We start from the raw sequence: 17,791 nt of genomic DNA, 5'->3' as shown, positions 1-17,791 counted from the left end.
AAAAGCGGTCCATTTTTTACTTAAATCCGAAATGTTGTGGGCAAAAAAAAACATTGGATATGTCAAGTGTGGTTTTAAACCTTTTACGCACAAGACCATCCACTAAGGCAGAGCTGTGGGTATTCGGTTTTGCACAGGTACGGCAATGCGAGTTCAAATGCCGGTAATCCAATACCAAACGGTAAGAACCATCAGGCTTGGTCACAGTAAAAAGAGTGTTATTCATCGGAGACACACAAGTTTCAATCACTCCTTGATATTCCAATTGCTTAAGGATTTCCGCCACGGAAGCTTTCGCTTCACGCCGCATGGGATACTGGGGTTGAGGCTGCGGCATAGACCGTAAGGGAATCTCATGCTGTGGGGAGAATTTATCCCAACCACAGTGAGTATGGTTCAAAGCCGGCGCAAGCACTTTAGCCCACTCTTCTGCAAAATTCAGCGCATGCTCTTTCGACACTGTGTGCGCGAAACTAGGAAGGATTACTTCCTCCCCTCTCGGAGCTGTGAGAACAAAAGGCGGGGCCAGTCAGCCTCCGTTAACAAAATGTCATACGTGGTAGTCAGATTTTCCCAAAATACCCCTTATGTATGTCACCCTCAATTAAAAGGTCAATCTCAAAAAGTCTTTCAGTCTAGTGTCAGCTGTCTCAACAACAACGAATAAGTCAGTCGCTGTAACCTTCAGTAGTGGACGCTGGGCCTCTCGCACTATGGTAATCTCTGCTGCGTTGTCCAACAGCGTCAGTGCCCACATCTGATTCCGAAGCTGCATTCTCACTATCTGTGGCATATCTAGCTGTTAAAGCTGCAACTTTCTTTTTCTGAAACTGGGGTCTTTTCTGTGTAGAATTGTCCTGCTTGCCTTTTCCGTCGTTTGGGCAGGGTTGATCGTGACTCTGCTGGCCACCCCGTCCTCTGCTGCCGCTTCCACCACCGGATGATGAGGACGATGTGTCCTGTAAAGAATGAGGAGAGCGTTGATCAGGAACCTGAAAATGATCAGGCGATTTAATCCTCGTGCGGTTGCGCAAGTCATAAGTGTATTCAGTAGACGCAGACACTGGTGACGCAGTACGAGACTCTTGTTTCTGTTGTTGTTTACCCTGTCTTTTGTTCTTACTCTAATTTAGTTTTTGAGATTTGGGTTGCTCGTCTTTATCAGACTTCGCACCCGGAGTCTGTTTTTTCTCTATTGCAGAAAAAGGCTTGACACCTAAACTATTACGGCCTATGGTCTTATAAGCTGCTGTGATAATTCTCGGTAACTGATGGGATTTATCAGCATCGAGGACATCGCTCAAAGCATTAGACACTTGGAAGTTTACCGCATCTCCCTTTATATTAGAAAGAACGAGATCGGAAACTACGTCAAATGTGCCAACGAGTTTCATTCCCAATTCAACCACAGCCTCAGTTCCGTGTTCATCCTGAACATGTTTAATGACTGAGGGAAGGACAGCCATTGACGGACTGCCAAAGCACCTCGTGTACACTGCCGCAAAGATTCTACCCCATGACTCGCAGTCACCGGCTTCTGGTACCAAGTCTTTGGGCAAACTAAGTGTAAGAATTCTGTGTTTTTCAACAGGACTTGAATTAGGAAAAACTGCGTCCAGCTGGTCAAATTTCTCTGCAAGCCAAAAAGACATATCATCCTTATCTTGGTGTGACTACTCTTATTGTGAGTGACTCTTACTACTGTGTCCAGTCTTACAATGATAATCTGTTCTTTTGGACTCTGAGCGACTATCGTGACTCCAAAGGTAGCACAATGAAACATAAAATGATCTGGGTGGCTGAACTTGATTCCCAACGTGGACCGCAGGCCCACACTGATTACAGCTACCCACGAGGGTGTTGTGTTCGCACATGCAGGTGTTTCGGCTATTGAATCTCAGTTACAACATCGTTTCTGGTGGCGGGGACTGTACAAACAGACGGGTGATTATGTCCTTCATTGTGACATTTGTCAGCAGATAAAGCCTTCGACTGCTGCGCGTCCGCCCCAGACACAGTTGTACATTTCTAATAAACCACTTTGTTGTGTTTATTTAGATCACTGAGGTCCTTTTTCCTCTGATACTGCGTATAAGTACATCTTAGTTGCAGTTGACTCTTGCACGCGCTTTGTTTGGGTGTGGCCACACCGAAGTGTAGATTCAAGAACTGTCATAAGAGATTTGCGTGTCTTTGTGGGAATTTTTGCCTGTGGTACCTTCCATTCAGATCAGGGTCCAGCGTTCGAATCTAAGGTGTACAAGGATGCCATGAGTTCATTGGGGGTCCAGGTCAAATTTTCATCTCCATACCCGCCTGAGGGCAACAGTGTTGTGGAACGTATGAACCGATACTTAAAGCAAACATTGACAGCCAGAGTTATAGGTACAGGCCGGAACTGGCTAGCCCATCTCAATAGCGTACAGCGTGCACTTAATAATCTCCCTAGAAGGTCTCTGGGTGGGCGGACCCCATACGAAATGCTCTTTGGAATCAAAATGTTTGTCCCGGACCTTGAAGGTCTAGACCAGGCGACGGCTGCTGCCCCCTTTGACGTAGATGAACATTGTAAAGTTTTACAGACTCCACAAGAGACGAGAGACAGTCTTGCAAAGAAACACTTGCCCTCCACAACTGATGCTGCGTTGCAGATCCCGGTAGTTGGCTGGCTACCCAGAGTCAGCGAACTGGTTAGAGAGAAGATCAAGAACAAGAAAGAGTTTGGTCCCTCATATCGAGCTCCAGTTCCTGCACTTGGCGTGCAGGGCACAAGAACAGTCGTTTTACCTCCACTTCCGGGTCGTAAAGAAAAAAGGTACATCTCCATTGACAATGTCAAACTACACAGAGTGGCCTATTCTTCTTAGCATGACACCTGCGGTCTCCTCTCCAGCATTGCAGAGAAATTCTGTTTTGGCTTTAGCTCCTAACACCATGCCTGACGTTGCACTCGAGATGCCTGCTGTTTCAAGTCCTTTATCGAATACCCTGTGTGATGATCCTCTTAATGAAACTGAGTATACTTACCCCACAGACTTGTCAATGCCTGATTTGCAGACCTGTTTGGCAACTGAGTCCAGATTTTCATTTGACACTAACTCTACCATTTCGAAGTCCCTTCAAAACTTTCTGTTTTTGCAATTTGGTTTGAAAAAAAAGGTTTGATTCCCCCTTGGACTTACATCTGGTTGGTGCTTTTTTCAATTTTTTTGTTTATGTCAAATGGATTTTGGTGTATTTTTTCCGTCTTGTGAATGGACACTACATAGAAGAACGAACTGCTATTTGACTAATTAATGAAACATTGGCACCCCATTCCTCATCACACAGAATGAAGAGGGACCTGGATTTTATGAATATTACTGCTTGGCCCGTCTTAGATGGGATTGTGTGGGATGCTGTTAAATTTCAGATTCACAGTCCCACAGAGGTTATTAATGTCCAGAATGTCCTAAGAGTTTCTATGTGGGATGTAATTAAACAAAATATACGCTCTGATGATTGGGACATTCAGGACGCAGAGGCTTTATTTTTTTATTTGAAATATTATGCTGCTTTTGATGCTGAGGATTTATATTTAAATTCGGCTAATTATGGTGATTTATTCTGTTAGCAACACTATGGAAATCACTACCTGCATAAGGCAAACACAAGGAGGAATATGGTTAAATATACGCAATGGGAACTTTGCCCCGCTCCTGTTGAAGGCAGCTCCAGTTCTCCTTTAAAGAGATTCCCATATTTTACTGATTTTAATCAGTCAAATCCTAATGCATTTTATTTTAAGATGGCCAAAAAGTCCTCTTCCAAAGTTAGACTTACCCACACTAAATTGTTATATTCCAAGTCCTTTCTTGACCAATTGGCAACTGGTGGCTATGAGCTGTGGAAATATATTATTGATCTTAAGTCTGTTTAGGGTTCTAAAAGTTGCCAAGCGCAAGGCACTGAGGCTTTGCATCGTGCATGTCTCATCCCGAACCACATGTTGTTTCTGAATTCGACTTTTTCACAAACCACCTGCTTTGGATTGGCTACCACTAAAAAGTTAAATGCTCCTTCTTTTTCAGAATTGGAAGAGTACCCCGGTTGGGATAATAATACTAGTATATCTATTCAAGAATTACAGACACTGTTGCTGAATTCTTCTTTTAACATTTCCAGTTTGGATCCTGAGGGTTGGTTGTTGTGGCACAAAAGTGCAGATTCCTGCCAACATCGTTTTCTGGGTTTATCGTCTGGGTACACACAGGTTAGGGTGGATCCCCGTTTTGAGAGTGACCATTCTGTCACTACCTATTAAGTAGGCAAGCTGTGTTGGAATTGGCTCAAGCACCCCACTTTAGAGTCAGTTAAGCTTCATTTGTCTAAACTGACTGACGATGTTGATCTAAATGACTTTGTCAAGGGCCCTGCTTCCGGCAGATCCAAAAGATGGATATATGCTGTTTATAATGAAGTTTGAAAACTGTCTCAGATTGAGGCTGCTTCACGGTTAGGAGCTATAGACCAAGCTAATTTAGAAAAAGTGCTTGTAGTTGTAGATAATAGCATTAACACTCTTTCTTCCCGCATTTGCACATTAGATAATATTGTTTCTTCTGTTGTTGATATTGTGCAAGAAGATGTCTCTGTTTTGTTCCATGGTCAAAATCAACTGCGTTCCATTATGCAGTTTGCATGGACTTCGCAAACATTGACGGCAGGGAAGGTGCTTTGGGACCACATGAACACATCCTTGTTGTTTGCGCCATTTAATTTGACTGAAAAGCAACAGTTAATGTCGATGAAGGATGCCTCCTTTTCTATGTTACAAATTGAAAAGTTAGAACCGTTACCATTTTCTGTGGCCAAACCAAATTCTGCTGTGTGGCTCATCCATGGGTTAATAACACTGCCTTTTCCTTTGTTTAAATTCAAAGCTTGCATGAAGTACTATGCTATAGGCAGGTATGAACCTTTAGGCAGCGCTTACCTCCACAAAGCTTGGTCGCTACCATTTACATATAGATGCCTGAGGGAAGGTAAAGAGGTTTATTTAAACAGAGAGGATTGCACAACAACACCTGATCACTCTTTAGTATGTAGGAATATACAATTGCATGGCTCGTGTAATCAGAATGCACCTAATTTAGCATGTGTTTTGAAAGGGACTCCCACATCTGCTATCACATCGACATTCACATTGCTAGCAAACTGTAGTTATTTACTTTTAAATAATGAAGATTGTTGTGGGATGTTGGCTGGAATTCCTTATGTGGTTATGGTCTCCCAACGTGTAGTTTGTTGTAAAAAGTCCTGTTTCCTACTCCACATGGGAAGCTGGATGATTCCATATGGCAGTCGATTCCGACCCTGAAAGCAGAGTTCAACAAGAAGAGTCGAATAAGAGCTCTTTTGTCTCAGAAAGAAGTGGCCCTTACATATGCTTGTGAAACATTTGTCCTTCACGTGGCAAACACCCGCACTGAGGTGCATGCTTTATTGAATATGGATCTGCTCCTTCATTTTGGGTAGTTAATTCACACTATCCTCAATACCTCCTCGACTACGGGTTTAGCATACTTTTTTAAAATTGTTAGTAGTGGCCTTGTCACTTCATTCCAAACTATAGTTGGCGTGTTCCCGGCATTTTTTCATTCGATTTTTTTCAGTCTCTTTGGTGGATTTCCCTTAATGCTCGCTCTTGTTGCCGGTGTGCTTCTATTGATTTGTTTATTTAAAAATGGATGCGCAACCTGTGTTACATAACAATCTGCCCCGGCTGTTGCTGCTCCGCAACCGAATGCTTGATTACTATGGCACGCTCCCTCTGGCTACATTGAGTGCGGCTTATGGATTATCGTTTCGATTTTCCTATTTCACATGCATCCATCCTGTCTTTCATTGCCTGAGCTGCGATTTCGACTGGGCCCTGGATTTGTGTCTCTGCAGTATGGTGTCTCCCAACACAGATTTTGATCAACTGATGAGCCCCTTGGTTGCTCATGAATTGATTTGTTCTGGCGGCGGGATTATGGGCTTTGCAGCGATGCATGGAGTCCTGGGACGTTGGAATGTTTTTGCAGCAGCGCATGACTTCTTGGCACGCAGTTACATTGAGGAAAACCCAAATTGTCCTCTGGTGGTGATAGAGGCTCCGGTTATTGAAGAACATGTATGTTGATTCCCATTGCTGAATTGGATGGCTGAAATGTTTTCGGATGATAACAATGACTTCCTGTTGGAGGCTGTTGCAACGTACGGTGCATACACACTGTTGGAGTGAGATATTTTTTTGTCTTTCTCTTTGGTTTTCTCTCTTGTTCATGATGACCATCATGAATTTAACAGGGGATTTTTTCTCTCCCCCCCTTGAAATGTAATGAATGAATCTACACAGAAGCTTGATATAAACATCTTTTAACTTTGTGTGTGATTTCTGATTTCTGAGTTTTTTCCCATTTTTCCCATCGTGCCAAATTTTAACTTGATTCAGACTCACAAACTTGAACTCTGCGTTACAAATTGGCCCCATTTGTGTACGTGCTCTGATCAACGGAGGGTGTAGTGGGGATGAACCTTGCATTCACACAGTGTTAAGTTAGCATGTGCTTATTAGAAGTTTAAACCTCATTTTGCCTTTTGCCTTCTTGCTGTCCTTTTCACACGGCACACACTTTGAATATTGTTTGGAGTTAGGCTGAGTGTTTTGCTTCACATGAGAATAACTTGTTTTGCACGTTGTTAGACTCTGTTCGTTAGCTTAGTCTGTACAGTGAGTGCAGAGGCTGTCAAGGTTATTTCAACACTGTGGTTGTTGTTCGAGCTGATCAGCGCACGTTCTAGACATAACACATATGCAGCAGTGGCCACCTCATAAACTCTCGCGTTTAATAATGCACTGTGTAAGCATGATTGAACACACTTGGAGAACATTCGTATGCTGAGAGCTTGTGCAGAACTTGATGTGATTCACTCCTGCTAATCTTTGATGTATGGGGCCCGTCTATGCAAGCCTAAGTGACCTTCGTTAGTTATATAATAACCTACTAGCAAGGGAGGGTGAAATATAGGTATATATTTAACCTGTTTCCATTTTGCATTAGAACATGCTTTCTCTCTTTGTATTTTATGGAATAGTAACTATGCTGATAATCTTATTTCTTATCATATGTCTGCTTGTATTAGCTAAGATGCTGCACCTGAGATCATAGCGTTAAAATAAACATGTTAAACTTGCTCGTGTCTCCCTTTACTCCCTGTTTTGGACTGGTATGAGAGTATAACAAAAGAGTGCTCATGTTTCCCACCTTACCTGAGGTAACCAAAGTAGCATGTTCTGAGTTGTCTAATCATTGGTTACTTTGCTACAGGACGAAGAGCTAATGTGACACTGATGCTAGTCTGGTAGGGGATTTTGGGTACTAAGGTGTGTTTTTGGCACACCCTAATTCACTGAGGTCCTGGGTCTCTGTGCACAGTCCTGTGTCTGAGCAGAATCCGTGCAACAGCAGGTTGGGACACACAATGGAGAGGGGAGAGCTAGGCTCCCCCTTTCCACTTTAAATGTTACCCTTTGATTCAGTGAGAGGTCTTAAAGAAGGGTCCTGGCCACATCTCAGGAAAGAGATCGGCTAATAAGAGAATTATTTGGAGAAGTGTGGCTCCCTGGTTAGAGCAGGCAGACCCTGAAGCAGAGGTCAGACCCGGGACCAGGGTTCAATTCCCGACGCGGCAGGGTCTTGAGCTCAAATGTCCACGGACTTGATAATTCTCGCTTCGGAGCCTGACCTAATCATGGGTTCACACTCTGCAACTCTGGGCATTAAGCTTGCTTAATCTCCATAACGGCCCCCGCGGCGGGATGCCTGGCTTTCACCTTGGGGATGCCCTGTAGGGGCTATCTCACAGGGAAAAGCCAGGACGGGTTCCCAAGGCAAGCGCCGAGATACCTCCCCAGGTGATCGAGCGCTATATAAGAACATACAAAAAAAAAATAATAATAATAATTATAAAAGAGTAGGGCTGCGGCCATGTGCTAAACTATTGATAGAGATATCACTGTGGCTGACATGCAGGTGTGAACTCTCATCACTCCCATGGCCTGTGTTGTGGTGCTATAATCTTTGGAGTTGCTCCTGCTGTGATAGACTGCTTTCAAGAAGAAGGCAGAGGAGTGGGCACTTCCAAAGAACCAGACTCCTCAACATAAACTTCAAAGATTCGGACTCTAAATCACATCTGGTATCTGAAAATAAAAAAAAGAAAGGGAGTTTGAGACTCCAAAAATTGGCACCTTCCAAGAAACCAGATCGGCTGTGGAGGAGGGGAAGCTCTGCAAGACTTCTGCCTTTGACCGAGACTGGGGGTCAAGGCCTGATAGTCTCCCTGATGGGTGAGGGGCATCATCCAGGTAATCTAAAACCACCAGCACTGGAGCCTGGGGAACCAGTGCCTTCCTGCTTGCCCAGACCAGTGTGTCCCTGGAGGAAGAGGAGAATGTTCGAGTGAGAGAGAACTAGTGGGGAGCCCTGTGAGAGGACTCCCTTTGTGAGGTGTGAAGAGACAGCTGCTGCACTGATTAGATTGTTGCCCGTGTCCAGGACAAAGTCGGTGAACATCATATGTCAGGAGGGCCACCCTGAGAGCGCAGCCCATATGTGGTAGTGAGCTGTGGCCACCGAATGCCAGGAGGGGCGTCTGCTGAGGACTACACTGTGCCGATCGGGCCAGAGCTTGTGTACTGTAAGGATATGGTGACCCCGTATGCCAGAGGTCACTAGGACCAGCAACTCACATGACCTGGTCAAAATTGTTGTGGTGAAGTCAAGCCCTGCGCACCTGCCCAGGATGAAGGCCTTGCAGCAGGATCGTTGCATCACCTCCTACACCGCAGGAGAAACCAGAGACTTACCTTGCAGAAAAGAGCCACAGAGAACTTCTTATTGCTGTGGAGGGGCAACCATATGTGAGGATTCTAGGACCTGTGAGTGCAACCTGCTTGGGCTGCATGTTGGGGAGATCCATATTGGAAGTAGGGTGCGACAAGGGTACATGCTTGCTCCCCTGCTGTTTATCTTGTATACAACAACTAAACATGGGACACATTTAATATCTTGCACGCCAGATGTCCCCATGGTATCTGGCACTCCATGCCCAGTCCTGTTAATTGCAGATGATGCAGTTTTATTGGCACACACCCCTGGGGCTGTGCGATTATTGGTCCATTCATTCGTGGAATTCATGGGCATCCTTGACATGCTGACCAATTTTTCAAAATCCTACATCCTGTGGCCCAAAGCATGTTCAATTAACATGTATTTTGGTAGGAACAAACCGCCTTTGCAACATTAATACATTCTCTTACCTCAAGGTGGTCTTTAATTCCACTTGCTCATGGCCAACGAGCATAGTTGAGCAGAGAACAAAGATATCTCTGGTGGTTAATTCACTTTTCAGTGTGCCGTCCCCCCCAGGGGTTGAGCGTTCACTCCCATGTTACAAATTCATTACATGCAATGTGTACCGGTTGCTACCTATGGGGCTGGAGTCTGTGGCATCCAGAACTCTTCTGTAATCCAAATAGAGGAAATAGCTTTTGTCAAAAGCTTCTATCCTCCTCCATTTCTATTTCAAACTTCGTCTGCCATGGTGAGGTGGGGCTAAGCTATATAGCTGCCCATGTTCGAATCTACTGCGGGTTGTCATGGCTTTTAATTTTGAAAAATGAGGAGGCGTCATTAACAAGAGATATAGTAAAATACTGTCTAGTGTTTGATAACATCCATGATATTCCATGGTTAGCATTTGTAAAAAAAACTTTTGATGCTATGGGCCTTCCCCAGGTATTTACACTGGCATATGTGATACAAAGGGAAGGAAGCAAGATCACAAATCACTGCTAATTCACGCCCAGGAAAAAAAGCAAAGTGCTTAAACACTAAAAACTTCCATTTTTAGTTATTTGTCAGTGAACCACGATAACACTCTTAGCAATTATCTATGCATGGGGCGAGGAAGAGGGGAAAACTCTTTAATGTTCCATTTTCGGGCAAACACAATAAAGTACCTACTCTGCTTTTATTTAGGTTTCCATCATAATTTAGAATCATTTGTATGCCCATAAAATAATGTTTTTAAAACAGTCGATGTTGCCTTTTACATTTTTTGTGGTTTTTATCAGAAATAATCCAAAAGGTTTTTAATGCCTTTAATTAAATCTAGAAAACTGACACATAGCACTCAGTCACAGCTTTTTTTAAAACAACTTCACGGTGATGAAACTGCTTTTACGTAAGTGTGTTTTTATGGGCTGCTGTTTGCTCTAGATACTCAATGCACCTTGATTAAGCTGCTGTCCTCCATCTGTATGGGCGCAAGCTCAAAACTATGTAATGTAGCAATGTTTTAGAAGCCCATTGCACTTTAATTAGGTTCTTCTGACATGTGCTATTATTCTTCATCTTTTTTAATTGTACATGACTATTGTAACAAGCTGATGTATGAGAAATGATAATGACTGAACTCTGGTTTTTATATATATATATTACTGACAATTCTATACTGTCATAGCTGCATACAGCTGAATAAAGGTTTTGATTGATTGAACTAAATCTGTGCCTATATAATGCAAATACCCATTCCACATCCCAGGACTGTAGATATTAGCAAACTTTTATTATTGGGGGAGGGCACCGCACTGAGGACCGTAGATGAGTTTACAATTCTCTACCTGAAACCTCTCTCGACCTCTATATTAGTTACCCGTGAAGACTTTAACTGGTCACCCCCATTACCATGAGAGCTAAGTGCAGAAAGGATGTAATCTACCCAGTTTGCAGAGCCATAGGAAGCCAGTGAGAAACAGCTTCAGCTACCAAATTTGGGACCCACTTGCGCCCGTCTGCTGTGTGACCCCCAAACGGGATCTCCCACTGCTGTGACCAGCCCCATCAGAATTAAGAGGCCACAATATAATGTAAACATTCTGCTTCGTATGACAATAGATATATAAAATTCAACATTAACTCATTTCTAGCATAAAAGCTGTAAGCATTTTTTTTTAATTATCAGATTTAACTAAAATTTGAAATGTACCAACCTGTGAATTGCTGCGCTGCATACACTGGAAAATGAAGCATAAATATCTGAGCCATATACACGGTATTTGTTTTCTTGGCACCCAGCTGGACATTTTGCCAGGAATTCTACATCCATTATCTTACCAGCTTTAATATCGCAATCGATATGAGGTACATCTAAAAATATAAAGACACGCATGTAAAGCTTGGTCATTAAATAGCAGTGTACAGCCTCAGCATATTGATTATCGAGTTCAAAATCCTGTATTGGTTGCATTTTGTTATGCTTGTTGTAATATTCTTCATGCTGAGTTTTAAACAAGCACACAATCAACTGCTTAATTAACATTTATGAAACAGGAGCAAGGGCAATGACAGCTGGCCAGGTTGCTCTCGGGTTGACAATAAAGTGGACTGCTACTAACGAGCCTATTCCCAAATTGAGATTTGTAGTACTACATGCATAGTACAAAATGCTATTCACAAAACTACAGGTTGAGAATTCCACCTTAATTTCCCGTATCTCGTCTGTGCTGAGAACTCCTCTACGGTGGAGGAGATATATACACATAAAGGTGTGCGTTTTGTTAGTAAATATGGAAGTAACAAGGAGGAGGTCTGGAAAATGCAGAATACTTACTACTAACTGGGTATTTAGGGAAATTTAAGGAGGGGTTTGGGGAGGGACATATACAATGCACAGCTACACATCTAAAGTTACTACAACCCTAAAAGTGTTAGACAGGTAAAAATGTACTTAAGCCCAGTCTTGGAGTAAGTCAAGTATCACGCACAGGTGCTGCAACACGCTTTCAGGTGCTTTAAGTCCTGCCAGTTCTCAGACCTGGCAGTAACTAAAAGTGACATCGAAACCTTACGGGCCTTAAATTAATGTCCTTACCGCAACAGGCAAACCCACTAATCAGTTTCTCAACAATAACAATAAACACCCTTAGGTTAATCACTGTAGGCAATACAGTCCCCGTTAACATTTCACATGTTTTATGCAGTCCGGGCTGCATGGGCCGCCTTGATAAGGGCCGGTATGCGCTTGGTCTGAGAGAAAAACAAGTGATGAGCTGTCCACTTGGGTGATGCGCATCAACCAAGCAGACTGCATACTTCTACCTCCATTTCCTTACCCAGGATCGTGATCTTATGCCCTGAAGAAGTTCATTCTCATGAACGAAACGGGTTGGCTGGCATTTTGTGAAAATAAAGGATATCGAGCAGTGCACCACTCCAAAGGTTTGGCTAAGTCATCTTAGGTGTTTGTGGGTGCATGTTTACAAAAGTCCATGACTGGGGGCTCTGGAGCTGAGTCTGAACGTACAGTTATTTATTCAAAGTGCATGTGAGGGGGTCTTAAATGTAGTCAGACTACATGCCGATTTAATGCTCATCTTCTCTGCAAAGCACACAGAATGATGACAAAATATGTGCCAGTTGCAATTGTGGGACAGTGTGTGAATGAAGTACACAACTGTTGAAATATGGACAGCACCAAAGGAAAAGAAAATGCAGTTCTTACAGGCGAGTGGACAGATTATGGGTGTGATGGGTGGGGAAGTTGAGTTGAGTAGAAATTAGGTATGTACAGAAAGAGAAACTGAAAGGAAGTGCTAAATAGGAAAGAGATGAGGCATAAAGTATGCAGATGGAGGATTTCAGAAGTATGTGGGGAGAAAAAGGGTGCATGCATCTAAGAAAGACTGAAAGTAGTGTGAAGGTGAGCTAAGGTAGGTGACTGAGACACTCTGACAAATCACTACCCATTCTAAAGACCTTAGAAATATTTAATTCACAATCTCACATTTTCAAATTTGTAATACTTTATAAACTGTTCACAACAACTTTATAATTATTAGTCATGTATTTGATACAGCTTAAAAGCTTTGGCAAAGCTAATAGGTCTAATTGTTTATATGTCTAGACAGAAGAGAAAATTCAGAGAAAGGCACCCAAATTAACACAGGATTTTAGTTTACATGTTCTAAGCCACACCCTTATGAGTTGAGCCATGCCTCTTGGAAAGTATTCCTAATTGTGTTTCTTTGGCTGAGCCCCTTTGAGAGATCCCCAGCACCATTTTTATAACAGAATTTATATATTTTTGTGATTTATTGATTTATGGATGAACTTAGTTTTTTATATTTGGGAATTATTTATGGAAATAGTAACATATTTTCTGGTTTGAAAAAGGAAATGCATTGCCACGGTTTGCTTCAATAAACTTGATTTACAAACAGTATGCCAGTGGAGTGACAACTTTTATCTGTATGAGGAATAGGAATTATTTAGGATTATCTGCATGTGTGTGTGTGTGTGTATATCTACATGAAAATATTTTTTTTATATATTCACATAAAAACAAAGGTTACAGGGTAGTTATAGTTAGGAAATATAATCGAAAAACCTTAGAAATTCACGGAAAAAAACAAAAGTACATTATAGTTAGGCTCAGATTTCATTTGTACAAAACCATGGAAATTCAGCAGTTATAGTTACCTAAGCTAATTATAACTTATAACCCCACAATGCACTGCTTACGACCTGGTCAGTGATATCACTGATAACATCAGTGATGACCTCTCAAATGACATCACTGATGGCATGATCCAGTGAGTGTAAGTGTTTCATAAAAGTTTGAGAGTTAAATATACTAATGCATACATTAAATTAGTATTCTTTTTGTACTACTAATGAGTGATACTGTTTCTAATATATATCATCTGAGTGGCACTGTGACTGTCTGTATCAGTGTGGGAGTAGGTGTCTGAGTAGCTGTATGGGTGAGTGGGTTAATATGTGAGTGACCTTACAGGTAAATAAGTGGGTGGATAAGTTTCTGTATGGGTGAGTGAGTGACTGTGTGAGTGGTTGTATGTGTGGGTGAGTGTGTGTGTCAATCAATCAGTCAATCAATCAGGAGTTTGTTAAAGCGCGACTACTCACCCGTAAGGGTCTCAAGGCGCTAGGGGGGGGGTGCGGGGGTGCAGGTTCCATTCCATCAAGGAGGGGGGTCTGTCAAAGAGCCAGGTTTTGAGGTTTCTTGCGAAGATGGGGAGCGATGTTGTCTGTCTGAGGTGGAGCGGAAGGGCGTTCCATGCTTTGGCCGCGAGGAAGGAGAAGGAGCGGCCTCCCGATCTGGTCTTTCTGGTGCGGGGGACAACGGCGTAGGAAAGCTGGGCTGATCGTAGGGTCCTTTGGGGTGCGTGGAATTTGAGTCGGCTGTTCAGGTATGCTTGTCCGGTGCCATGGAGGGCCTTGTGTGCGTGGGTGAGCATCTTAAAGGTGATTCTCGCCTCAACGGGGAGCCAGTGGAGTGTGCGCAGGTGCTTGGAGATGTGGCAGTGTTTTGGCAGGTTGAGGACCAGTCTTGCGGCGGCGTTCTGGATGTTCTGTAGCTTGCGGATGAGGTTTTTATTTATTCCGGCGTAGAGTGCGTTGCCGTAGTCAAGTCTGCTGGTGACCTGGGCGTGAGTGACTGTCTTTCAGTGTTCGAGGGGGATCCATTTGAAGGTCTTACGAAGGAGGCGGAGGGTGTGGAAGCAGGAAGACTAGACAGAGTTGATCTGGTGGTCCATTTTGAGCTCGGAGTCCAGGATGATTCCCAGGTTGCGTGCGTGGTCTGTGGGGGTTGGCGGGTTTCCGTGTGTGAGTGGCTATATAGGTGACAGTGGTGGCTGTGCGAGTGGCTCTGTGGGTGGATGAGTGCATGTGTGAGTGGTTATATGGCTGTCTTAGTGGCTGAGTGAATGGCTCTATGGGTGAGTGACTGGGTGTCTAAGTGGATGTATGGGTTAGTGAGTGGCAGTTTGACTGGGTATATGGATGAGTGGGTGTGGGAGTAGCTCCTTTTTACAATACATTTTTGTGTGAGAGGCTGTATAATGAGTGAGTGGGCACATGAGTGATTGTATTGATGTGTATATGGATATGTAACTGGTTTTGTGGATGAGTGAATAGATGTGTCAGTGGCTATATGGGTGAGTGAGTAACTCTGTTAGAGGCTGTATGGGTGAGTGAGTGGGTGTATGAGTGTCTGTATTGATGATGTAGTAGGTGGGTGACTGACTGTATAGGTGAGCGATTAAACGTGTCTTACTAATTACATGGGTTAGTGACTAAACTGTGTTACTGTCTGTATCAGTCTGTCAGTGGTGTGTAAGTGGCTCTATGGGTTGGTGAGTAGCTACATGAGTATTTATATGGTTTATTGACTAATTGTCTGAGTCTGTATGGGTGTCTAAGTGTCTCTGCGGGTGGGTTGTGTGTGACTGTGCATAGATGTGTGAGTGGGTGATTCACTGGGTGTATGGGTTAAAGAGTACATCTGTGAAGGGCTGTATGGGTGGGTGAGTATGTGTATGGGTGTGTTGCTGAGTCAATGGATGGCTCAGTGGTACATGTGTGAGTAACTACATATGTAAAATGCCGTATATGTGAGTTAAATGACTATATGTGAGAGCGAGTGATTGTGAGAGTGGCTGTGTGAAGTGTTCTTGTGTCAGTGATTGTATGAGAGAGTAAGTATTTATTGCTATCTGTATAAATAGGTGAGGTGGTGTGTGTATAACTGTATAGGTGAGTAAATGGGAGTATAATTGATTCTTTGCATGACTGTTTAGGCAAGTTAAAAAACCCTTTTCCTATGGAAACATGGTCCTAACTATAACTATCTACTGGCGACCACCAGTAGGTAATATTTATATACATACATATATATCAACTTACTCTCCACCTCCAATTCAGATGCGCACTCCAGTGCCACAGAACATTAAGGCAGAAACTCAATTTAAGTTTAATCCAGTGCGATCAAGAGCCATGAAATCACCCTGCGCGCTGGATTGCACGTCTCCATTGGAGGTGGAGAGTGAGGTGACATTTACTGGTTTCTCATCTGAACATACAATGTGGTCGGAGAGTCACAATTACGAGAACTGGTACTTTGGTATATATATATATATATATATATATATATATATATATATATATATATATATATATATATATATATATATATATATATATATATATATATATATATATATATATATATATATATATATATATATATATATATATTCACTGAAAAAAACATAGGTTGTAGACCATATATAGTTAGGAATTCGCATTTACAAAACCTTATTATACTCACACAAAACCATTGAAATTCCATATATAGTTAGTTGCACTAACTATATATCGCGCACCCGCAATCCACTGCTGATGATGTCACATATTACATCATTCATGACATGGTCAGTGACATCACTGATGACATCACTGATGACATCTCAAATGACATCACTGATGACATCTCAAATGACATCACTGATGACATCACTGATGACATCTCATTTGACATTACTGATCACATCACTGATGATATCATTCATGTGATAATACGATGAACCTCTTCAGACTCTAATATAACCTTAGATACAATCAGTGTAAACAGACACTCACAGACTGTCACTCATCCATGGAGTTACTCACACACCTAGTCAGTCATGCAAAGAATCAATCACACCTCCATTTCCTCAACTATACAGTTATACAAACTTTACTTATTCAAACATATACTAACACATATTTACTCTCTTATACAATCCTTGATACAAGTTCACAATGATCCATACAGCCACTCACACATTCACTGGCTCTTATGCACAGTTATTTATATATGTCAACTCTCACATGTACTGTGTTTTACATATGTACTTACTTTGACATGTAGCACTGAGATATCCATTCACTCACCAATACACTCATGCACACAGTCAACCGCCCATACAGCTGTTTCCACATGCACTTTTGAAACCATACATCTAGTGAATCAACTGCTCACACATCTATGCACAGAGTCATACACCTCCCAGCCACCCACACACACACTCAGTCTCCCATACAAATACTTGGGCAACCAATCAATAACCCATATAATTACTCATATAGCTACTTATCAACACATGCAACAGTTTACAGAACAACAGACATAATGATGCACAAATTAAGACAGTTTAGTCACTAACCCATGCACTCAGTGAGACACATTTAATCACTCACTCATACAGTCAGTCATGCACCTACTAAATCCTTCATCCAGACACTTATACATCCACTCATTCTTCAATATGTAAGACATATTTTAACTTTACAGAAACATACAGTCACTGGATGTTGTCATCAGTGATGTCATCAGTGATGTCATTTGAGATGTCATCAGTGATGTCATCAGCGATGTCACTGACCATGTCATGAATGATGTAATATGTGACATCATCAGCAGTGGATTGCGGGTGCGCGATATATAGTTAGTGCAACTAACTATATATGGAATTTCAATGGTTTTGTGTGAGTAAAATAAGGTTTTGTAAATGCGAATTCCTAACTATATATGGTCTATAACCTATGGTTTTTTCAGTGCATTTTCAAGGTTTTGTAAATGCTAATTCCTAACTATATATGGTCTATAACCTATGGTTTGTTCAGTGAATTTTCAAGGTTTTGTAAATGCTAATTCCTAACTATATATGGTCTATAACCTATGGTTTTTTCAGTGAATATATATATATATACATACATATATAAACATATATCATCTGTATATCTATATAAATACAAACATAAATGCATGCATACATATACTTATATGCATACAGATGCATGTTATTTACATGGAAGTTGAAAAAACACTAATAAAAGCAAAGCTAAAAAGCCAC

General features: G+C 42.1%; 1 protein-coding gene across 3 annotated transcripts in view; it reads right to left on the bottom strand.

The window, feature by feature from the left end:
• VIT (vitrin) overlaps positions 1-17,791 on the bottom strand; it is a 1,955,513-nt gene that overhangs the window by 1,341,589 nt on the left and 596,133 nt on the right. For all 3 annotated transcript variants that reach the window (XM_086927073.1, XM_086927074.1, XM_086927075.1), the window contains exon 5: positions 11,084-11,240. In XM_086927073.1, coding sequence (XP_086783199.1) covers positions 11,084-11,240 — 157 coding nt within the window. The remainder of the gene's footprint in view (positions 1-11,083; positions 11,241-17,791) is intronic.

The sequence above is a fragment of the Lissotriton vulgaris genome, chromosome 6 (genome assembly GCF_964263255.1).
Source record: "Lissotriton vulgaris chromosome 6, aLisVul1.2, whole genome shotgun sequence".
Lineage (NCBI taxonomy): Eukaryota > Metazoa > Chordata > Amphibia > Caudata > Salamandridae > Lissotriton > Lissotriton vulgaris.
Note: the sequence above shows the minus strand (reverse complement) of the source record. Positions and strands in the feature narration are given on the sequence as shown.